Source organism: Rattus norvegicus, chromosome 16, assembly GCF_036323735.1.
Source record: "Rattus norvegicus strain BN/NHsdMcwi chromosome 16, GRCr8, whole genome shotgun sequence".
Classification (NCBI taxonomy): domain Eukaryota; kingdom Metazoa; phylum Chordata; class Mammalia; order Rodentia; family Muridae; genus Rattus; species Rattus norvegicus.
Window position 1 is genome coordinate 70,102,909 of NC_086034.1, and position 25,050 is coordinate 70,127,958.

The 25,050-nt window shown below is 38.9% G+C and overlaps 1 protein-coding gene and 1 non-coding gene across 10 annotated transcripts in view; both read left to right on the forward strand.

Moving 5' to 3' along the window:
- Positions 1-6,954, forward strand: part of Unc5d (unc-5 netrin receptor D) — a 546,764-nt gene extending 539,810 nt beyond the window's left edge. For 8 of the 9 annotated variants that reach the window (XM_017600136.3, XM_017600138.3, XM_039094549.2 and 5 more), the window contains one exon: positions 780-6,954. In XM_017600136.3, the coding sequence (XP_017455625.1) occupies positions 780-984 (205 nt within the window). In that variant the 3' untranslated portion in view covers positions 985-6,954. The remainder of the gene's footprint in view (positions 1-779) is intronic. The other variant, NM_001107319.2, reaches the window with a different exon arrangement.
- Positions 6,955-17,243: 10,289 nt separating this feature from the next.
- Trnas-aga51 (transfer RNA serine (anticodon AGA) 51) lies at positions 17,244-17,324 on the forward strand. The gene has a single exon. It is a non-coding gene; the product is annotated as a tRNA-Ser (tRNA).
- The last annotated feature ends 7,726 nt before the right edge of the window (positions 17,325-25,050 follow it).

Below are 25,050 nucleotides of genomic sequence, written 5' to 3' on the forward strand. Positions count from 1 at the left end.
AGTTCTTAGACTTAGTCATTTGGAGACATTGAAGTGAGAATTTCTGATCCAGTAAGGCTGAAGTGGTGGATAGGTGTATAATTGCACCAACCCCTAAGGTGATAATAAAACCCCATAAGCAGTTTAATTAGCCAAGAAAATGGGAGGTAGACATTTAGCACCAAAGGAGGAGTGGTCCGAGATTGAAGACAAAACCTTGACAGCTCTTATATTTGCTGAGGAGGAATGAGCTTACTTCATATAAACTAGTTTAAAAAGAACATTTCAAGAGAACAGTGAACAGGGAAACATATATATTTTCACATGTGTAGCTTAAGAAAGGGAAGGACCAAGGGAAGACGCGAAAGAGGAAGCCACTGGGATCATTCTCACGTATAGCTGTAGTATAATGTTGGGATACAAACCAGACTGCCTCAGGTTTGCCTCTGTGTAACTTCCTACTGCCATTTTATTGCTTCCCTTTAAAGGCTATTTTAGGGGTTGGTGAGATGGCTTAGCAGTTGATTGCACTTAATGCTATGCTGATGACCTCTGTTTGGTTCCACTTCCTGTAACTGCAGTTCCAGGAGAGCCAACATTCTCTTTGTCTTACTGGGGTGCTTGCATGCGTGTGGTACATTTGAGGGAAAACAAGCCCAAACATATACATATAAATAAACTAACATTTAAACTTAATTCTGATTCCTTTACAGAGATCATTTTGTCTTATCATTCCTATTTATTTATTTATTTATTTATTTATTTATTTATTTATTTCTCCTTTGCTTAATTTTATCTAGGAATTTATCCTATTTTGCTACACAAAGCAGTCCCTCTGCTGTCATTTTGAACCTCTGGGAAGCTCGTCATCAACAGGACGGGGATCTTGACTCGCTCGCCTGTGCCCTTGAAGAGATTGGGAGGACACACACGAAACTATCAAACATCACAGAGCCCCAGCTCGATGACACTGACTTCAACTACAGCAGGCAAAATGGACTCTAGTTGGTTTCTTCTCTTGAAGCAGCGCTAGTGATGGCCAGCTTCAGAGCAGTGGCTTCAAGTGGGGAAGATGAGGCAGATTTCTGCCTAGGGGCATTTTGGGGGAACTGAGCCTTTATTGAGAATCAGTGAGAATCCCTGGATGAAGGAAATAAGTTTGATGTAGGTAAAACATGTTAACAGTGGGAAGAAAGAAAAAAAGAACCCTGCTGTTTCCTCTGAGTCCACACATGGGTAACATTGGATATGCTCCTCAGATTTGGACTGCTGAGGAAAAACAACAACAACAACAAAGGTATCTGTAGATACAAGTAGTTTTGAGAAACAGACACACGACAATAAAGCCGGGAAGGCAGAGATTAAGTGCATGCTTGGAAACAGGTTTTTAATGATTGCCCCACAGGGCCAGCTGATTCTGAGACCAGATTTTCAGATTCCAACCAACTGACATCCGGGAGGTTGGAAATCATGGTAAGACTAGCTTTCAGAAGTGAAACTGGATTGTCAACCAATTAGTATGATGTCACCAATGTCAGGGAGGGCATTTAGAATTTAGAATCTGAGTACATCACACCAGCACTTATTATATGAGTCACTTATCTGGAGACAAGATCAAGAAGTGAGATAGACCTCAAACTAGTTCTTGGTACCTCACCTTCATCCCCCACCCACCCACCCCCTAAACAAAACTCATTTCTCTCCTATCCTGAAAGATTGCAGTATGCAGACAGTGAAGAGCATAGTTACTCACTTAAATATGGAAACATACTTCCTCCTAACTCAACAGAGCAGGACAAACAACCTCCGTCCCAGCCAAGCCACTCTAATCTCAGAGTGCGATAATAGTACACCTTACTCCATGGAGTGGCGACAAGAGAAGCTAGCCCAGGTTCAGGCAAATACATGGACTGCAGATGTTCTAGGCTTTGAGTAAGCACTAATTCTAGGAGATGGGTGACGAGCCCAAGTTCTCCAACATTTTACGCATAAGAAATGTGTTTTTGCTGTGTTTTTCGATCCAGATTCTGGAAATCTTCTAATCTTTTATACTATGCTGTCACGGTATGTCTCAATAGGGCTTTAGGACATCCTGCCATCATCTTTTGGAAACTTACCTGATAGCCTTTCTTGAGTAACACCCGAGTGAGTGAGTGAGTGAGTTACTGAGTGGCTGAGTGAGTGAGTAAATGCCTCTGAGGAATAGAAACCTATCACACTGTCCTAGGAACCACACGCATCCTTCAGAGAGGCTTCTGTATTCTGACTGCCTATCCTCACCGTGTATACTTCCTCCTTAAGAGTGTTAATTCATGGCTTTCATTTTATGTTACACACACACACACACACACACACACACACACACACACACACACCAAAGGTATTTTAGAGAACTGAAATCTGTAGATTAGTCATGAGCTTCATCTTAGACTTTACTACACTTTTATATTTGACTCCGGTCTTTTGACCAATCTCCTGAGAGGCTGAAGATGAACAGATATGTTCATCTTCTGGAGGAAGTTTTCAGTAACTGCCCACAATGAGGACAACCCAAGCCAAACACCTACATTTACTTCCAGGCAGCTACTTAGCGTTTCTGAGGATGACTACATTTGAACAGGCAGGGTCAGAAATTGAACAAAAGAGAATCCTTGGCAATGAGGACATGACCATGCTAGTGTTTTCATAGGTCCTCTGTGTGAAAACAAATGTTTGCGGTCTCTTCCCAAGTGGAAATACCTAAAGATGGGTTGAAGTTACCATCCTGTGGATAAGACATTGAAGAACTCCTGATTAGCCATTTTATCTAACTAGCATGTAATCTATCTGGTCCCCTGTATCACATAGAAGGCTTGGCCATGTGTAGATCAAAAGAAAACAGGTTGCTTTGCTCAGGACCCAAAGGCTTATTATTATATTGAACAAATGAATCATCTTAGAACTGTCAGTCTTACTCAGAGTCCCATATCTGAATCAGGAGAACACCTTTTTTTCTAGTATGTCTTCATCCTTGTGAAGAAGAAAGAGAAAAAGCATGTAGAACCACTAGACATCGCTGATAAAGTCTTTGCTGAGCTACAAACCTGAGAGATGATGAGTGGTAGGATGGGTTGCAGATGATGAATGGTAGGATGGGATACAGGTGGAATCAGCATCCCTGTTAGGTAATAAACTATTTGCAACACATTCTAGAGAGATCTTATAGTAACATCTACTATTTGGAAGAGTTTTGTTTTAAATCTCCAACCCTGTCCATTTCTCTTCTTTCCCTTCCAATTGGCCTTATAATTGTTTATATGTTGTGTGAACCTACACGTTCTTTGTAGATTTTTTACAGCTTTTTTATAATATTATAAATAGATAAAAATTGTAATTGTCCTGGCATCTGCGTAGGTTATTTTAAGGTGAGGTAACAGGAATAGCGTAAAGGTTGATCCCGTGTGTCTACAGTCTCCCCATTAGATTCAGGATTTGTGTTCTGTTTGTTTGATTTTTTTTTCTTGGCCTGTGTTTATAAGTGCACTTGAGCATAATAAGGGAGACATCAACAAGAGTCACCTCACATTCCCCGGACCATGGTTCAGTGAGGTTCCCCTTGACTTTTTATGTTTCCTTCTTAATATCTGTCTTCTTTCCGCTAGGATGTTACACAGGATTTTGAAATAAATATGTTACATTCTGCGGTCTTTGAATGCCAGGATTGTGTACTATTTGACAATGAAATCTCAAAGAGAACCCTGGTCTGTGAGACTTACAGACCAAGGGATTAGATGTTTTGGGAGAGGGTCGGGCAGGTCACACGTTTTAGCTCACACTAGACCATGTGAGGACTCACTGTGACCTCAAACTTTACTTTCACCTGTCACAACACAAGTGCCCGTCTTGGAAGAGGTTTCCTCGTTACTCTGGGCACTAAATTTGGAAGTGTCACTGTCCTAGTGCAAGACGAAACAAAAATTAAAAAGTGGCCTTAAGTACTTGGTAGTTATGGAAAAGTTTTACAGAAATAATCCTACTCCATGCCAAATTTCTCAGTGCTGGAGACATTAAGTCTAACAGATATACTTTAAACGCGAGTTAAAATTATGCTACCAAAATGGTGAGATCCACCGCTTTGCCAGACTACAGCGTCGTTACGTTAATTTATGGTCCTTACAGTGTCACATACACCATCTTAGCAGTTTACATTTACATTCTTTAATTCAAAAGGAAACTTGTTCTGTGGATTTAAATGCAACCTTCATTTACCAGTGCGGGTAGAATCATAAAACTCAGATGGACTCCCACAAAAATTTTATTGGCCTTTTTGTAAGAGATGAAGGGAATTGATATAGCTCCCTTTAAAGAGAGGAGCTTTTCTCTTATTTTCATCTCAAACTGCTGTGGTCTTGCTTTTTTTTTTTTTCTTTCCTTCATTTGGCTGTGAGAAGGACTATTAAGTCAAACCACACAGGGTTCTCTTTGGAGTAAAATATCTGGATCTATTGCAGTCATTTCTCCTCAACAAAAGAATCCTCTAAATATCAAACACGAGGAGGTAGAAAATTAAAAGGGTGCGAATGGTTTTACACGCTTTGACCGAATTTACCTGTGACTTTCAGAATGTTAACAAAATCTTTGGATCTGCTTCTGTTTTAGCTTTTTCCTTTCAGATGTTGTCAATTTCTTGGTCTGCCTGGCCTCTGTAAATGTGTTGAATGATAGAGCTATCAGACATGCTAAAGGCAACATTCTCTGAGGTCTTGGTTCCAGCAGAAATAGGAAGGAGCTGAGAAAGGTGCCTCTCTGGCCTACTGCATGGCCCATTTTCATTCCGTCTCCCATGAAGCATTGCAAAACCTGAACCCTTAGTAACTCCCCAAGCCCGGACTACAGGTGACAGTCACAGTACCTGCAAGAACAAAAGCACCGGCTTAGCAATGGGGACCGCATTTTATCAGCCCTTTGGTGTTCATTGTCATAGCGCTGTATTTGAACATTGATGCTTTCTGCCAACAGTTGAACGGCCACTGTTTCAGTAGACGCCACCGTTTTGTCTGCCTAGAGTTTTCCTGAACTACAAGCAAAAAAAAAAAAAAAATGTATTTTGTCAAATGTCACAGAAGTGAAAATGTTACTAATCTTAGATGTGTTGCATATTTTGTGTTTCTTCTCCAAACTCTCTCAAAAGCTGCAGTGACAAAGCTGTTTGGCTGTATTGACGACAGCATGTGGTGTCTTTTACAGAAGCAACTCTAGGAGAGCCAGTGTCTACTGTGGACTCCTCACATCCCCATTCCAGGGTCACCAACAAAACTGAAACGGCCATTTATGTGCTGTGATTTTTTTTTTCTCCTGAGGATCAAAGGGGATGGCACCAGGCCTGGCTTATTAGTCACTAGTGTATAGTACTGTGATCTGAAGTAGGAAGTTTCTCTCGCATAGAATAATTGTGGTTTTTGAAGCAGCTACTCATTGCTTTTTTCCTTTTGCTGTGAAGATCATGGATTTGGGGTATCCTCACGAAGTGGGCCTAAGACAGTAACATTGCAACTTCATGTCTTCGAACCTACCATGTATCTAAACCCAAAGATTAAAAAAAGTCAGGAAGCATCCTACCTAGGCCTAAGCTTAAATTCTCCCTGCCCTTATGAGTATTAACTTCAGCAGGAGTTGCATCTTTTTCCCTGGCGAAGTTCCACCATTTGATTCTATTATCTATCAGAGATTCTGGTAATTACTTTATTTCTGGGAATAGAAATATGCGTCAAATACTTTCACCAAAGGCATGGGTATAATGACTATGCTCTTTTGTTTCAAATTTGTCTTAAAAAAAAAGGAAGAAGAAAGAAAAAAAAAGCATGATTCACACCTAAATTCTAGAATTGGGAAAGTTGTAGAGTAACCTTAAAAGCGGACACAATTCTAGTCGGTAATGAACCACCTAGAGTTCTGATGAAAGCGTGATATTTAAAGGGAAAATGTAAGCCAAACGTCATGCCACAAGACCCCTTCGCCAAAACATAAGCATTCTGCTCAAATGTGGAAGCAGTAATTCTGATGTTCCTTTATTAGCAAGCATGGGGAGTGGGAAGATGAGGAATCACCAGGATACAGCCACCAGGGCTTCCCATGAGAACAGACGCCTCCCCACAGAACTCCTTCTAGATGCTTCCTGCTTCCACAGAAAACTCAGTAAGAGTCAAAATTCCACAGTCAGGAAAACAGCTGTTTCCTTCTCCACACCAGATGAAGAACAGAATCCCCATTCTTCTTAACTAGGTGTGATTGGTAAACACAGTCCAATAAATCACGACCTAGAAGTACTGTCAACATGGGCAGGTAGTGGAATGCTGACTCATTTTCCTAAGCCCAAACTTGGAAATATAGGTGATGCATTTCCCTCCTTCTACAAAGGAGAATTTAAAACGTATTTCATTTTTGTTCTGTTTATTCGGGGAAGGTACATGGAGGCGTTCTTTCAAATGATTCATTTATTTTTTTTTTCAAACCCATAACACTCTCAATGTTCATTGGATGTATTCCAAGCCAAAAAGAAAATACGGAAATAACATTTTAAGCAGAGCTGAACACTTAATTCGGACATGAAGCTAAAGGAGTGAGTAAGCCACAGGAGAGGGTCTGAGTGGAGCCCAGCCCTGGCTTCATACCACACTTTTTGTGCCTTGTATTATCAGTGTAAATTCTGAATGTTGTACAGTAAATCCTTGGATGGACTCCTTAGCGAGGATGCACCGGCTTCTTTTTCAGCACATGTACATATCTATAAATATATATACATATATATTTGGTAATGCCAAACAGCTATGTTATATTGTACTGAACAAAATGGCCCGTTTGGATGTTTTATGTAGAGTTTGCAAAAAAACAAAACAAAATCAAAATGGATGGTTATTGACTTTTCGAGATCATGTACAGGCATAAATCACTGCTTACCAGTTATTTATGAATAAAGAGTCTTTTCTTGACATTTTAGGATATGCTCCGTGAGTGGGACTTTGAAATCTCTGTGAGGAGTCTGTTCTATCGTAGTCTGACTGGTGTTAGGATATTCTCCTCAAGGACAGCTTTCAAATCCTCAAAACATAATGAAACTCACTTCTCCCTTTGGTCTCAGGGAGACACTATGGGATGTTAAAAGAAAATACGTTATTTTCTAAGAATCCCAGGCCACCCAAATATATTCTTGCACACACATGTCTGTGTACACATACCCCTTTCTTAGGGATACAGCTTAGGGTTTTCTTGCTGTGAAGAGACACCATGACTACAGCAACTCTTATAAAAGAAAAGATTTCATTGGGGTCGGCTTACAGTTTCGGAGGTTTAGCCCATTATCATTATGGCAGGAAACATGGTGACATGCAGACAGACATAATGCTACGGACCGATCTGAGACGTCCACATCTTGATCCACAAGCAACAGAAGACGACTGTCATAGTGGCCAGGCTTGAGCATATAAAACCTCAAAGTTTATCCCCACCTGCCCTCAGCAACATACTCCTTCCAACAAGCTACCAAGGCCATACCTCCTAACAGTGTCATTCCCTATGGGCCAGCCATTCATACATATAAGTCTATAGGGGCTATTTCTATTCAAACCACCACAGCTACTTTAAAGGAATCATAGCCTTTTTATTTGTAAGGATTAGAAACTCCAGGCTAATCACACCCTTACTGTAACTGAAATTCCTTTTCCATATCCCTCAGATGTGTTACTATTATATACTGGGGAAAATACTCTGCAGGCTAGAAATATGTCTCCATAACTGAGTCCTTGCTGCTGTTCCAGAAGACTTCAGTTCTGTTCCCAGCATCCATGACAAACGACTGACAACTACCTGTAACTCCAGCTTTAGGGGATACAATTTCCTGTTCTGGCCTCCAAGATGCACATACAGACTCTTATACATATATACACATTACTTTTAAAAAATCTTTAAAATATATATAGAACAGTCTCTGCCTTTTCATGGTAAAATAATTAAATACTACATAGAATATTTATGAAAAGATAATGGGAAAATATGTATAATGTTAGGCATTCCAACCACATTTGACTGCCTGATTCTCTTTTCAATGGCATTTCAAAGATGAAAATTACCCAGGCACTTAATAATGAAAATTTAGAGAGTTGGACTGAGCTGAAATAATATGGTCTACTCAAATATTTTCTAACTTATTTAAAATGGTGATGATAGAAAATTATTTAAACCAGTAGTTTACCCCAAAGCCATTAACACACACACACACACACACACACACACACAGACACACACACAGACACACACACACACACACACACACACAGACACACCAGTAAAAAATAGCAAAAACTGTTGGCTTTATGAAAGTATGATAGGTTTTGCTTACTAATTACATTTGTGAGGTTGCAAAGTGCAAAGAACCACCATTCTCTACTCGTGTGCAACCTGATGCATGGGTGGCCTTGATGTGTGCAGTGAGTCTCAGAAGTGGAGGCATATTCCTAAACTTTTTTGGACTATGTAATTCTCCCTCTTGTATCATCTGACTGAACTGTTGGGTAGGCATAGGGATAGATTTCCACACTGTGTCTGTGTGTGTTGCTCCAAAGTTCTCTCTGGCCATTGTGAGACTTGGATAGGGATTTAAGTTTGGATGAGTGTTTAAGCTACAAAAAAAAGGGAGGTAGTTTCATCCAAATTAAAGTGGGGTAAATAGTTGCAAAAAGGCAAAACCAAGCCAAATTTTTAGGTTTTTTTTTTTTCACAGTTAAAACAAATGATTCTAATTTGAGTTAGCCAAAATGAAATTTAACTAGAGGACTGGTACAAGTAGCATAAAGATCCAGATAAAATGAATCCAGATCAGGTTAAATCTATAATTAATTATTCAAAATAATAAATTACAATATTTGCATAAAATTTTTCCAGGTAGCAAGCAGGTATGTGGGCACATCTAATCTTAGCTCTTGGAAAACTGAAGCATGACCATTGCCCACCACTTTCAACACAACTTAGAGTTTGTGTCAAAAAAAATGTGTGTACACATTTGTATATGCAATAATTCTAATTCTGGATGGACTTGTTAGTGTGGGATTTCCTATATAGCCGATCTGTGTGAAAATTTGATTATGATGGAAGGTTACTCATTCACTCAAAAAAATATACTTACTACTTATAGCATGTAGCAATTGATAATAAGCATGATATTTAATGTTCCTGTTTCCCTTAGAAGAGAGTAATTATAGATTTTTTTCATCCTTCACAGTCTGATGAGTGAATGAAAAGAAACAGGTAAAGCCTCTAGTCCTGCATGTGACTTACAGAGATACACAAAGGTTCGTCTCCATCTTACAGGAGACACACTTTGAAGAACAGTTATCCGAGTCTGACACTAGACAGTTTGGATCGTCATTGAGCCTGCCATTCTCTGGATATGTGACCTTGGCCACGGAGACCGCTATTCTCCAGATCCATGGCATTTGCCAAGAAACTCTTCACTTTGAAACAGGGATGGTTCTGTTGGGTTCAATGAACACAAAGCAAATGAACAAGACTGACAGCGACTGTGTTGATGGTTTGGTTGGCAAAGGGCTCGCTGTGCAAGCATGACAACCTGAGTGCCGGTTTCAGGACCCACACAAAAGGGTGTAATAGTAATTATTCCAGTTGATGACTGAGGAACCACACCCAAGCTCCTCTGGCCTCCACGCACACATACATTTGCACACACCCACTTACACACACATACCTGCACTTATGCAAACCTGAAAACACACATGGGAATCGAGAAAGCCGGTCTTTTATCTAGTTCTGACTGTGGAAAACATTATGTAGCCATAGAATGACTTTGGAGAGGCCACTGGTGAGACAAATACATAATCAAATCATATCTATCATTAAGACATCACTTAAAATATAGCATTCTTGTATACAATCAGTGCTCTGCCCATGAGCTCGCTGCTTCCTGGTTTTCAAATAGCTGAAGACTTCCAAAATTGAATATGTGCATAAATCCAACAGAGAAGAGCTGGGCGAACATGTGGCCTGCCAGACTTCTCCATTAGAAACAGGGCATCCACCAATGATGTCCTTGAATGTTATTGAATGATATTGACTCAAACTCCATTAACTCACTGACTCTAAAGTCAAGAGACGACATAGAATCAAACAGTATGTACCACAAAATTGGTGAGCACAAAAAAAGGAGGGAGAAAAATGCTCTTAAGTTTGCATGTGCAAAGGTTACAGAAATGATGTTACCACTGAACTAAGATTTAGATATGATTTATTACTAATGCTTAGTATAACATTGTATAACAAATTTCATTATTTATGGCTGGAAATAACCATCATTTACTCCTCCTCCTATTAGTATTAGTATTAATATTTTTAGATCTTCATAATCTGAGCCAAGTTTGCTAAGTCTTTTGGAACTCAGCCATTTCCACAGTGGCTTCACCAAATCAGTATATATATGGTAGGAAAATAGAATCTACCCCTTGATGTGAAAGGCTGCAAAAATCAAACCACAACACTTATAAAAGTTGCAGGAAGTGTTGGGGAATTTATGTCATGGTTTGCATTTCTCCATCAGAATTTGGCAGACAAAACAAAGGAGGACAAGCACTCCAAGAGAAAACATCGTTCATAAACATATTAACAAGAATTTTATCCATGAGAGGCTACCATGATTTTTGTGCTTTTAATTCTTATAACCTACAAAGTTTTTTTTAATTAGCATGTCTAAAACTTAAATGTTATGTTAATAGGAGGTCATTCTGTGCTTGGCTATATTGGGAAAAACTAATTTACAGAGGTCTTTTCATGATGAGTCTTCCTCTCAGAGTACGCTAAGTGGTTGAGTAAGTACTTTGCACAGGCTTGGTCTTTCACATGCATTTATTCCTTTAACCCTCTAGTGATCACATGAAGCCCCCATTATTACCAGAACTAGTTTAGAAGTAGGGAAACTAAGATAAATGTAGTTATGATGATATATCAATGAATCACTCAGTCAAGACTACTAACCTTTGTAAAATATTTATCAATATACTTAGCACATTCAGTAACAGCTCTGAGATTTTAGTGTTTGGTAATGAGATACAAAAGAGAAATTACATCTTCCAGCCTGAATCAGTTAACCGAAGGTAATTCAGATGACCTTCAGTGTTTTGTTTCCATATCTAGGTATCCATTTTCTTGCAGATCTAAATATATGCCCGTACCAACATTGTTAACATGTTGCTTCTTGCCTGTGAATGTTTGATTGCATTGCTCTATGACTCATTAGAAATTATCCTTAGAACTGGCGAGAAGTTATCAATATTTTGCTAAACCTCACAAAGACTACTTTAAAACCAAAAGGCCGGAGGCATCATTAGAAACAATTAAATAACTTGTGTCAAATGATCCTGCTCTCACTAAGCTTGGAGCAAAATCCAATGTGTCCTTTCCTTCGTGGAATGTTAAAAATCCAGTCATAAATACCATGCCATCCAGGCAAATGGATTACTCCGGTCTCTGGCCTCTGATTTCTCTTCTCTGGTCTCAGAGAACTCATTTATATAGAGACATGGTTTCCCCATCTTCAATATCACCATCATTAATATCCTTGAACAAGAATTGAGCTAGAAAAACTATTTTTGATTCCAGTAAATGATATTTTATTTATGATAAAATTAAAATAGCACATTGACTATTAATGCATAAATAAGTCAGAATTTAGTTATTTTTACCAGCTGGAAAGAAATGCACATACAAGCTTCCAAGTAATGACCACATGCTCCTTCTCCTCCTCCTATCCCAGAGTTGAATGCTAAAATATGTGGGACCTCAGGACCATTTCTTCTTCTATCATCATTAACCTAAAATTCTGAATATTTAAGTAAAGATTATCAATTATCAATGTCCTTGGCAAGTTCATAAGTAAAAGTAATCAAAATTCCAAGTTAGCCATGTATTTATCATCAATGAAACATAATCAAGCTTTTGTGTCTATTTTCAGCTCTATGGGCTTCTGCAGTTATTTTTTCTTAATGTTCTTTAAAATCTAGGCAAACAAGGAAACTCATTTCACCATTTAATTGTACCTTCTGTTTTCTTCTTTGTTGAGCCTGTGAGTTTATTTTAAAATAATATTTATTATGTATACAATAAATATTAAAGGGTACACTGTAGTTGGCAATGGGAATAGAGCAGTTAACCGAACATCCCAGGCTCACAGGTATTTCATGTTTCTGTAAAAGAAAAGAAGAAAAGAATAAGTAAAACACATACAAGGTAAGGGAGAAATAGGCTAGGAGGAAGAATAGGGATTCCAGGGTGCGCCTCCAGTGATATTGTAAGACAGGTATATCAGGCAAGATCTCACTAAAAAGGTAGCCTTTGACTAAATAGATAAACAAGATATCTTAGCTAGGGTTTCATTGCTGTGAAGAAATACCATAACCAAAGCAACTCTTTAAAAGACAACCTCAAAGCCCACCTTCTCAGTGACTTAGGGCCATACCTACTGCAACCAGCCCACATTTTCTAATAGTCCCACTTCCCATGGGCCAAGCATTCAAACACATGAGACTAAAAAAAAAAACTACAAAACTATTCAAACCACCACACAAGATAAGAAAGAAACTGTAAGAAGATGACATAGGGCAGAGGGAAGAGCCTCTGCAAGTCCTTAAGGTGACCATTCTACACTGGACAAACCTAAGGAATAGTAGTGAAATTATTGCAGACAGAGAGTTTAAGACTGAGAGGATAAGACAGGATTGGACATGAAGAGGGGGACAAGCCATATTTGCTTGTATATTCTTGGGACTTATGCTGTGTGCTGTGGGAAGACACAGCTGGTATGGGAATGGCATTAGCATAGGTGTAGGGCGGCTAGTATACATACTAAGGAAGGGCATTGCTGTAAAAATCCCCGGGAGAAGCTGACTGTTGGTAATCACAATAGCAGGGATCAGATGTGAATTGTCAATGTATTCTGAAAGGTAAGGCTGGAAGAACATTCTGATGAAATGGATAGATGTCGTGAAAGGAGAGTAAAAACTACCGATGATTCTGAGACTTTGGTATAAGCAACCAAATACACAGAGATGACATTGTTATTGCAAAATTTGGCAAATGGATATTTATAGAAAAGTAGAAACAAGATATTGGGGTTTTGTTTTTTTGTTTTGTTTTGGTTTGTTTTGGTTTGGTTTGGTTGTTGTTTGTTTGCCAGTTCTAGATATTAGACATGTAATTGGAAATTTGGAATTCCTAGCTGGGTTTGTGAAGGTGAAGCACACAGAAAAAAAAATAGATGACAGTAAAAGCATGATACTGCACTGGTGTCTATCCCTGGGGCTCTTGAAAATTATGACCTTCATTCGATCAGAAATCTGAAGAAACTGAGAAAAAATGGTCACTTGGATGAGAGGAATATCTGGATGGTGGAAGCCAAGCAAATAGAAGACAGGTGACAAAAATAAGTGCAGGATGAGTCCTGTCAGATAATGTGACAATGACCATCTCTATGAGTATTAATGATGTACCTCAAATTCAGCTGTATAGAAATTTTTAGATTTATGAAAGATCAGTTTAGTACTGATAGAAAGTATTGGAGTAGGGTTGGGGATTTAGCTCAGTGGTAGAGCGCTTGCCTAGGAAGCGCAAGGCCCTGGGTTCGGTCCCCAGCTCCGAAAAAAAGAACCAAAAAAAAAAAAAAAAGAAAAAGAAAGTATTGGAGTAGAAAGTATATTTAAATTTTGTTCAAGAATAAAATGGGCCAAGGAAAGGAAGGCAAGTATAATCTATTCTTTTGAGGGTTTTATTGTATGAGGAAGACAGATTCGTTATGTTTAATTTCATTCTTTTGGGAGGGGGTACTTACAAATTAGGATATCTGATACCAAAACTGTGTAGGGACTATCTGTCATTAACATAGGGGCTTTCAGAGCCCCATAGCCTACTGACACATAGTTGAGGGGAACTATCCTGAATGCCGAAGAATCTTCAACAGCATCCCTGGCCTGTATGCTCTACATGTCTGCAACATCTACTAGCTGTAGTAATCGAAAACACCTGTCGACACTCCCAAATATCCTTTAAAGAACAAAACTGCCTACAGCTGAGAGCCACTGGCGTATACAGTGATGGGTAGCAGCTTGTAAAGTGAAAACCAAATCATTTCAGAATCAGAACTCAAGGGAAGGAGGGGGAGGAGAAGACTCGTCTATAAATACACTGACATTTCTAAACCTTAAAGGAGAAATCCAGAACTGCTGATATATCTGACCCCCAGAATGCACAATTAAGAAATCCAGCATGGTTGCATGAGTGCGAATCTGACGGTATCCTGAAGCTCAGTGGCCAGTTAGGCAAACTTGCATGGTACAAACCGTGTCTCAATGAACAAGGTGACAACTCCTGAGGGAACAACACCCAAGTCTCCTCGCATAGATCTGCAGTCATAGGAACACACCTCCGTGGCAAAATGGAAGAGCAATGTGCTGACTAGAATGATGGGAAAGCGGAAACTCCCATGGAGAGTTTTTAGTTGTCCTGGCTACAAGATAGGTACATGTACAGACTCCTATGGGGTTATCACCCAGGAGACAGGGGTGACCTGGAAATCTGGGCATCCTCTGGTAATTTGCTTCAGGACAGGAAAAGCACACAGTGTAAAACAAAATAAGTTAATCAACAAAGTGGCTGAGTAAAACTTATTTATCTCCATTTTCATACACTTGAACATCCATGTCATGTCTGAAATGGTTCTTTAAGGTGCCAAGGTAGGGAAAATACAGGTTTATGTAATAGACTGAGAACGAGGAGATGCAGAACTGAGTCTACAATTACAAAGCTGGTTGGCAGCATTGTGGGAGATAACTATTTCTCTTCTAAAAGAAAAAGGCAGGCACGGTAGTATGTACGAATAAACATACACCTATGAGACTGAAACAGGAACATTACAAATTTGATGATAGCCCGGGCTTCATACCAAAAGCCTACGTCAAAAAGTCAAACCAAGGCAAAGTAGAACAAAACATTGCCTTGATAGTTTTCATCCATAATATTTCTAGTGCTGAAAACCTTCCTAACTCCAAAATCGAAATTAGGGGATTTCTGTCAGACAGATTACAAAAAGAGTTTCACTCGCTGAGCTCTCAGAGCTGTAGAAGTATACTGGTAGCATAAGATGTGGCATTTGGTCCAGAAATGACACTTTTTTCTTCAGCCTCTTTTCTGCCATAGCGAGAGGATGTAAATGCTGAAAGTGATGACTTTGAAAAGAAACATATTCTTGTATCTAATAATTTTGTTGTGAGAGATGTTTGTGTGGCATTCTTGTGTCATGCTGCGTGTGTTCATGTGGAGGACAAAGGACAACTTTGGGAGTCAATTCTCACCTTCCGCCTTGTTGATGCTGGGTCTCTTGTTTCTGCCTCTTCTAAGTATCCCCAGGCTAACTGACCTGTAAGCCTCCAGATGACTCTTCTACCTCTAGTAGCTCCTCCCTTGCAAAGGGAGTACTGGGGTTGCAAATGTGTGCCACCTTGTCTGGCTTTTTCTCTTGGGGTCCAGGAATTAAGCTTAAGATTAGGTTCTCTGTCTTCTGCAGCTTTTGTCTGCGGACTCATTTCCGTAGGCCCCCACAGGCATTATTAAAAAAATTCAAAGATTTAAGAATGTAACTTACATGCAAATATATAATAGAACAGAATGTCAACACTTTTATTGACTTTTGTAGACACTGATGTATAAAATTCAGTCAGAGAATGATCTGGAGAATAGATCATGTTTGTACAAACACATTCATACAGATATAGGCACTTGAGGACTCTACAATGGCTTTTTTATTAGAAACAAAAACACATTTACATTCTACAGGATAGCAGTAGACAAGAAATTAGTTAATACTATGTAGGAAGATACTCGTGTATGTGGTAATAGTTCATAGAGCCATACAAATAAAATATTTGGATCTATTTTTCCTAAAAGTGGAAGTCAATTTCATCTAAGAAAAACTCAGTTTGCTGTAGCCTAAAATTATTCTTCCTTCCATGTTTATATAGTTTAACTTCTACCCCTACTGCACAACAGAGTAACCAAGTCAAGAGAGGTCAATCAAAGGAGCACAGACCCATGGAATTAATTCCTAAAAGGTCAAGGAGACACATCTCTTACTTCACAGGAATGTTACTTGGCACTATTGTACATACTCAAACCTTCTGTTGTTTTCTCTTGGCAATATGCAGTGTGCCTTGGGAGTCTGCTAGGATACTCTTATTTGTCCTTATCTCTCAACTCTCCAAGTCACTTCTGTAGTGTTCTTCATTTATATTTCGCCAAGTATTTTTCTCTGCCTTCCATTGCTCTCAACATCCATGACTCCATGGCAAAATCTACACAGTGAAGGTAGAAGTCACCTGGTCTCTCTTACAACCTTTAAACTGTCTCTACATCAATCCTTGTCAATCCTGGTGTGACAGGGGGATTGCTTCACATAGCTTTGGTACAGTGGTTAGCCTATGGATGTAAGGGAGAAAAATCTGCTCCAGTTCCAGCATGGGAGGCTTCATCCATCACTGACAAGTACCAATTCCCCTATTTTCTACTCTTTCCTATTTTTCCCACTTTCAGCGTAATTAGACTCAGGAGGACTTGATATTTCTCTTCAAATATTTGAAAGTTTGTCACATGGAAGACAAATTAAACCAGTACAGTCTTGTTCCCTGTAGTAGATCTAAGACCAATTCAGTAGAAACTGTAGGAAGACATTTTCTCCTTTATAGGGAAGCATAGTTCCCATAGAAATTACCAAAACTAGTGTAAGCTTTTAGGAAACCTAAAAGGCTTTTGAAAACTTGATCCATTGTCTCCATTGAAATATATCTATATAGGTATATAAAATCAAACTTCCTTCTTGATCTCTTTCTATCTTCCTTTTCTTTCCCTTCCTTCCTTCCTTCCTTTCTTTCTCTTTCTTTCTTTCTTTCTCTCTTTCTTTCTTTCTTTTTCACTTTTTAAAATTTATTTCCTACCTGCCCTTACACCAGCGTTCCCATTCTTTCCTTTGAGACTAAGATTCTTGGTTCTTAGCATTCAGTGCAGTGTCCTCAGCTAGTCTAGGGCTGAGTGAAGTGTTTTAGGAAAGAGAGAAAACAGATTTGGTTTAGTTAGCTACGAGGACTTTGCTGAAACTTTCCTGATGATCAGCAAATAACCACAGACCACCTGCAGACCACATATGTGACAAAAGACATTATTCTGGATATAAAAATGTAAGTTTCAGGGTTGGGAATTTAGCTCAGTGGTAGAGCGCTTGCCTAGAAAGCACAAGGCCCTGGGTTCGGTCCCCAGCTCCGAAAAAAAAAAAAAAAGAAAGAAAGAAAGAAAAAAGGAAAAAAATGTAAATTTCATATGATTTTATAAAATTATACCATCATCCTTTACACACACATACACACACACACACACACACACACACACACACACACACGCACGCACAGAGAGAGAGACAGAGACACAGAGAGAGGGGGGAGAGAGAGAGATTGAAAACTGGAAGTACTATCCTTCACTTATGAGCCACGCAAAAGGAGGTGAAACCTAGCCTTGGGACAACAGGTCTCTAATACCAACACTTGCCTCACATTACAGCCCTTAAAGAGGAATAACTTGTTTTAGTCTCATAACAACTTCCACGAGAATTGTGCAGGAGATGGGCAGGTTCAGAGCTTACACAAATTGGGAAGGAAGGTGGCTTAATCAAAAGTGTCAGGTCTTCATGATTTTATTTCAGTGAGCAGGTATTATGCCATTGTTATTGAACTTTTTTCTTCTTTTCTGTTTAAAAAACAAAACAAACAAACCAACAAACAAACCTAGGTCTCTCTGTGCTGCCCAGGCTTCTTTTAATTGTCTGAACTCAAGTCACCTGTCCACCTCTGCTGCCCAGCAGCGGGGAATACAGACACAGGTGCGCACCATTGTGCCTTGCCACTGGGCAGTTTTAGAAAACTGTGTGAGGGGTTCGACAGTACACATCACTAGTAGAACATACATGTTTTTAGCATGTGTGAAGCCTTGGACTCTATTTGAACTGTTGCAAACATAAAAATAAAGAGGTTTGGTTGGGGATCTGAACACAGTGACGGAAATCACAATCATTTGCAAACTTGAGGACTCAGGATGCAGATGGACACTTGTTAGCCTGGCTGGTAGTGGCCTTCACCACTGTCAGTCACAGCTTCCCTGGGATAAACTTCGCAGTCTGCCTCTCAATAAAGCTTGACTACTCAGTCACCACGTTATTGCCTTGTAAAACCAGAGCATCCTCTTCCATTATTATCCATGTCGGGCTTAAAGTACAATAGATTACCGTAAAGACTCTCTTTATAAGATATGTTTAAAGATTATTTCCCAGTCTGTTTGGTAGCACTTATGTTAATACCATCAATGCTGGTCCCTAAAAGACAGTAATAGAAAATTTCAGCTGCACTTAAAAAATCTCCTCAAAGGAAGGTTCTGGAGACAGCTTTTCAGTTTGCAGGAACCAAAAGAAAACGGAGTTCTGAGGTACTTATCTGTGTCTTTCCCTACTTGTTTCAATATGTGAGGCTTCATCCATCACTGACATGTAACAATTCCCTTCTTTCTTTTTCTAGACTGTTTTTTTTTTCAATTTTCAATATAATTAGACTCGTGGGGACTAGATATTTGTCTTCAAATATTTGAAAATCTGTCATATGGAAGAGGGATTAGACTTGTTCTGTCTAGTCCCAATGCAAGCTAGAAGTAGGGCCAATTTTGTAAAACCTAAAGGGAGCCTGTTTTTCTTTTTTTTCCCTACTTCTTTTATAGTAAGCATAATTTTCACAGAGCTGTCCAAAACTGGGACAAACTTTTTTTAGAATTGCAAGTCATTGAAGTTGGTCAGGCAGATACCAGATCACTATTTGGAGAAGTTTTTGCAAATAAAATGCAAGCATCCTAAGTTAGTACAACCACTGGTTTTATGTCCCCGTGAGCTGTTAAACCACTGACTATCATGTGATGTAATATTTGTCATGGCTCCACTATTTTATGGTCATTATTGTCAAGTGGTCTATATGTTTTAAATTAACCCCCGACAACAGCATTAATGTTTACACTATTCTATACTATCTATAGTGCTAGTGTGTAAATAGTATAGTTGACTACGGGGTCTGAGATATTCAGTAACCTGCTAAACTGAAGATGCACAGCCAGTAAAGCAGAGTGTGAATGTGGCTTAGAATCCAGGTGTAGCTGATACAGCTTCTGAAAACAGCTGCTTCCTTGTGGAGGCGAAACGAGCTTTTAAGGCCTCATTGGTATTCACCTGTGGCTATTAGTCTAAAGTAGATAAGAGGAAAAAAACACGGAATATGAGCATAATGCCTTATAGCAGTGACATTGAATCCATCAGCATATAAACGTGTAGAAGTGTGCTGAGCAAAACAGAATTACCTGAGATCCTGTTCAATGTGTTTTTGGCTTTATAGAACCTTAACTAGCCACTATAAACTCACTATGGAATATTTAGGGTTACATGCACGCACAATAAAAAAATTAAGTACAGACTGTTACCAGGTATAATAAATAGCATGATAGCAATTACCTCTAAGGAATAAAATGAACTAAACTGTATATATATATATATATATATATATATATATATATATATATATATATAAACTGTGTGTATATGTATATGTATATGTATACATATGGCACCTAGGAAAAGAAATGAAATGGGCAGAGGGAAGTCAGGGAAGGGAACAAAGTATAAAGACACATATATGTAGTTGTCATGATGAAACCTTCATAAGAAGATAAACAAATGATAATAAGATGTAGACCTCAGTTGGTAGAGTGCCTTAGCCTTCATGAAGCACCAAGTTTGATTGCTCAGCACCTTATATTTGTAGATCTATAATCTCAGTATTCAAGAAATAGAGAGAGAAAGGCGACCATTTCTAGGAAAGATACATATTGAGTGCCGAAGTAGATAGCGTGAGTTCCTGACTCAAAAGCAAAAAGAAGAGATGCAATCAGAGCATGAAGAATGGCATGCCTAAAATAACCAAAGTCATTCTTACTTATGTTACTTTATTTCAGACATATATCTGAAATGGTCTTTTTAATTTTTCTTATACAATTATGGTCATAAAAGCAGGAAATCTTTGTGCCAGTTTAAATACATATGAAACTTCATAGCTTCTAACCCCAAAGCCAACATCTATCAAAACAGGAAAAGAGCAGACTGTAAGCCCTCGAAGGTAAGAGCACAGAAGACAGAATAAAATGGGAAGACTTTGAACTAAATGGAGAGCTAGGCTGACACAGATTGCAGCTGTCCTTCAAGCAGGAAACTTTGTTTTACAGAATCTTAAGCCAACAAACAGTAGAGGCAGAGTTTAGGTATAGTTCCAGAAAGGAGTGCATTCTATGTTTAGACCCCATCAGAGGGACAACAGATGTCTACAGCGAAGAAACTGCCTCTGTTCCTCCCGTCCTGGAGTGCTCCCAAGCAGGAATATAGAATTCTATCATGAGAAAGTGAACAAGCTCAAGGGAAAGATCTCAGAGTGCTGGCATTTGGATTCTGTATGGAAAAGGCAAGAACACTCTGATGACCCCAGGGGAAGATTCCCATTGACAAGCTGGGTCCATCTGGTCACCCCAGGTGAGGATTCCCAATGACAAGCTAGGTTCATTAATTACTTTGTGGTAGTTTTCTTTCTTTCTTTCTTCCTTTCTTTCTTTCTTTCTTCCTTTCTTCCTTCCTTCCTTCCCTCTTCCTCCTTCCTCCTTCCTCCTCCTCCTCTTCCTCCTCCACCTCCTTCTCCTCTTCCTCCTCTTCCTCCTCCTCCTCCTCTTTCTTCTCATACTCCTACTCTTTCTTCTTCATCATTCTTCTTCAAATAGAAAAAGAAAGTCCATCATAGCCAGGTATTCAAGGAAAGTCTCTAATATAAAAAGAAACCAGAATTCTAAAAGAACAAGTAAGAAAAAAAAAGGGAGAAAAGTAATAAGAGAAGAAGAAATTAAGAGTAACAGTAAGACCAAAGGAGAGAGGGGCTAGTGCCTGCCTAGTTTGCAGAAACCACTAGACTCCATTCCCAGCACAGTATAAACCAGCTGTGCCGGCACACATCTGTAATCCTAGTACCCAGGAGGAAGAGGCAAGCAGCTTAGTATAAAGTATTCCTGGGCTATACAGCAAGCCTGGGCTGGATGAAATCCTGCCAGATGATCTTACCCCATGGGTGACTGATTTCTTACAGGGATATAAAATATAGCTACAAAACAACAACAAAGTATTTTATTATTGTTGTTATTACTGCTCCAAGAATCAAAAAGTATTTAGAGAACCTAAAAATCAAATCAAATTGACACTCCAAAATAATTGGGTGGACATATGTGTAGTATCAATTTAATAGTAGAGAAAATCTCCCCCGAAGTGGACAAAGATAGAGATATTGATGAGATGCTATAAATAAAAAAGAAATTAAGTGACTCAGTTACTTTCCTATTGCTGTGGTAAAACACCATGACCACAGCAAACTTCTAGAAGACAGGTTTTTATCTTAAGTTTCCAGAGAGATAAGAGTAGGTCATGGTTGGGGAGCATGGCAGGGAGCAGCATCCTTGCTAGTTATATAGAAGTGGATGCTGAGAGCTCATATCTTGAATCACAAGAGAGAGAGAGAGTTGAGAATGTAGGTTTTTCAACCTGCAATGCCATCAATGGGGGACCAAATCTTCCACTACAGGAGACTATGAGGGATATCTTATCCAACCCTCTACGTAAAGTAAACAAATCTAGACATAAATTCTTCAGAGGAAAGAGGAGTGGGAGAGGGAATTCCAACACAATAAAAATTGCAACAAGAAAAGAAACAAAACCACCCAAATTTCAGATGGTGAGGGAGTCATAGGGTTACTCAGGAAGCTGAGTTTCCCTGTTAAGGTTATTAGTTATTGAAGAAATAATGAATACATGCCTTCTCTGTCAAATAATATGAAACTTGTATTTTGGAAAAGGAATAAAAATCTTTTTATTTTCCCTACCTGGTAAGACTTTTATACAGATGTTTTAATCCTGCCCACCAGGTAAAACCTTTGTTTACACAAGGGTCTACTCTTCTAGTCTAGGAATTTGATGGCCTGAAGTTGTGGCCACTCTGTCCTCAGAGACAGCCTGATTTCATGACAGACTTCAAATTAACAGTTCAGGAACTAGTCCTAAATCTATGTTTCTAAGAACTGGGCAAGTCCAGGCAAGTCCAGGCCTCCTCCATCTGGCCTGAGATAAGGACAACAGGTCAGCAACAGTTTCCAGACTTCCTCAACAATGGTTCTGGAATGTTCCTAGAGAGAAAGACACCTAATGATAGAGGTTACCTACCCCTCCCTGGAATTCCCCTAACCCTAATGTGCTTTAAATCAGGCCTGCCAGCTCACTTGGGCATTTGCATCAAGGAATCCAGTAGGCTGGATTTCTGCAGAATAAAAGATTCTTTGCTTTTACATACTATTCTTCAGTGAGATTAAGAGGAAGTAGAAAGAAGAGAGAGAGAGAGAGAGAGAGAGAGAGAGAGGAAGACGGAGGAGGGAGGGAAGGAAAGAAGGAAGGAAGGAAAACAGGAGGAAAGACTTTGAAACTGTTTACCTTAGAGATTTAAGAAAAAGTAGGATAAATTTGGAAGCAACCATGATTAAACTCTGTCACCCCCAAAGACAGCAAAACAGGAGAAGGCTGGAAGAAGAATTTCATAGGGGAAGGGAGGCAGTGGGATAGGGTAGCAGCTGAGGAATATTCTCAAATTTTATTATAAACATGTGTGAGATTGTCAAAGTATTCACAAGTGGATAAGATTGAGAAGAAATTAATTAATTTTTAGTATGAGTGTTGACGCCTGTACACACCCCCAGCATACCTGTAGCCATTTTGTTCCGTGCCTGTCAGCTATTTCATATTATTGTTGTAATGTGTCTGCCAGTCACTGACACAGAAAAATAAGTTGACTCAGAGCAGGGGGATCACATATCCTGTTATAGTCTATATGAGGTTGGTTAATCTTAAGAAATTTCACAAGAAATTATATAGGACCCATCAAATTAAATGTCAGTGTGAACTGTTATGTCTAAAATGGCCTGAGACAGAACTGACCACTGGGTGATACTTTCTGCACCTGCTTATGAGCTCATGGTATTTCCTTGTGGTTTTAGTCTTCATAAGCTGACAGAGAAATATGTTCAGTGTCATAGCTCAGTTCCAAAATTCTGAGCTATGGCCTTGCAGGATCAGTATCGGGGTGTGCGTTCAATAAACTATTCCTGTCTGACTAAGATTGGTGTTTGTGTGGTTTGTGGGGCAACTCCAGGACTCCAACAATAGCATTAAATTTTAACTCTTAACATTTAAGTCCTGTAACTTTTAAGATTTAAAAAAATATATATTTACCTTGACAAACAAAAGGTTATAAAAGGACAGGAAGAACTACAGCATACCCAGTAGAGTACAGTCTGAAAAAGAAAGACATGCACAGCAGAGGTAATTCCTGTTAAAACATCATGGAGATTTGAGTGAGAAATATCTCCCCATAGGCTCTCATATTTGAATATTGTTCCTTAGTGAATGGCACTGTTAAGGGATGTTATGGAATCTTTAGCAGGAAGTGTATTACTGAGGTTGGCTTTGTGGGTGTATAGCCACGCTCCATTTCCTGTTGTCTTTCTCCTTCCTGTTTGTGATGGATGGATGGATGGATGAAAACGGGATCAACAGACAGCTTCCTGCTTTCATTAGATCTCTCCATTGATTGTTGTTCAGCCTTTCCTCACCACTGTGAACTCTGTTCCTCTGAAACCTTAACAATAATAAGCCTTCTTCTCCCTTAAGCATTTGGATTGTATTGTTTTATCCCAAGAATAGAAAAGCAAGTGATCCAAATGTCTAAATGAAAGGAAATGTCCTTAGCAACACCTGATTGTTCATGTTAAATTGTAGGATGAAGGATGAAGGCTGTCACCAATTATCAATATCCATATATCTAAAATTTTCTAATGAGGCTAAAAGTTAGCTACAGTATACTCTTTACTTTGATATTTTCAGAGTTCTCCCACCAGACACAGTGCTGTACTTTCACAAATGCAATTCAAATTATAATCATCCTCCACTTATATGGCATACATTGGGATTATAACCTGTTTTAAACTTGATTAAAATATATTATGGGTAGGTGCTTTTGTCAGACACCTAGGATATTCAATCTAAGTCATATCGGTGATGTAACATTACTCCAGGCTGTGGGAGATGAGACAGGTCACAGCTGAAGTAGCAGCAAGAAAGATAAGTTATCTAAAATTACATGAAACCATAAAGCAGAAACACAAGCAAGCAAGTATCAAATCATATATCATAAATCTCTTGTCTGGACTAAAAGATAAAACAAAACAAAGAAACTCCACATTTTAAGGCCCAGAAAGGAAACACCCAAGAGACATGAGCTATGCAAACATCATATCATTCAGTAAAACTACCCCATCCTATGTTCAGTGTGCATTTTTGGCAGTATGAAGGGAATATGAAAAAAATTACTTGATTTCAATGAGCAAGTAGTCTAGTTGGTGAAACGAAATGAACATGTATGAAACACATAGAAAGGATTTGTAAACTATAATGACTGGATGCCTACTTTGCTTAATGTTGATTGATTGTCAACTGATTGCATAGACTAAGACACTTGTCTCTGGCTGGGCCTATAAGGGTATTCCCTTATAGGGAATTTTAATTGATCCTAAAAGACCTTCTCCAGGTATGTATGGCAATTCCACATGTAAGGAGGCACAGAGTACAGGATGCTGTTTGTGCCTGCCTATTTGCACTTGTGGATTGCAAGTGGGTGCATCTACTATGTTGCTGCTATTATAACTGCCATCCTTCCTGGATATCAAGGACAAGTTTCTTCAGTTTTCCAGAATATGGAATAGAATCTTGTAACTTTCAATGACTTCTCTAGGCCTTCAACATCAGATTGGCAACATACTTTTAAAGAATTTTCCATT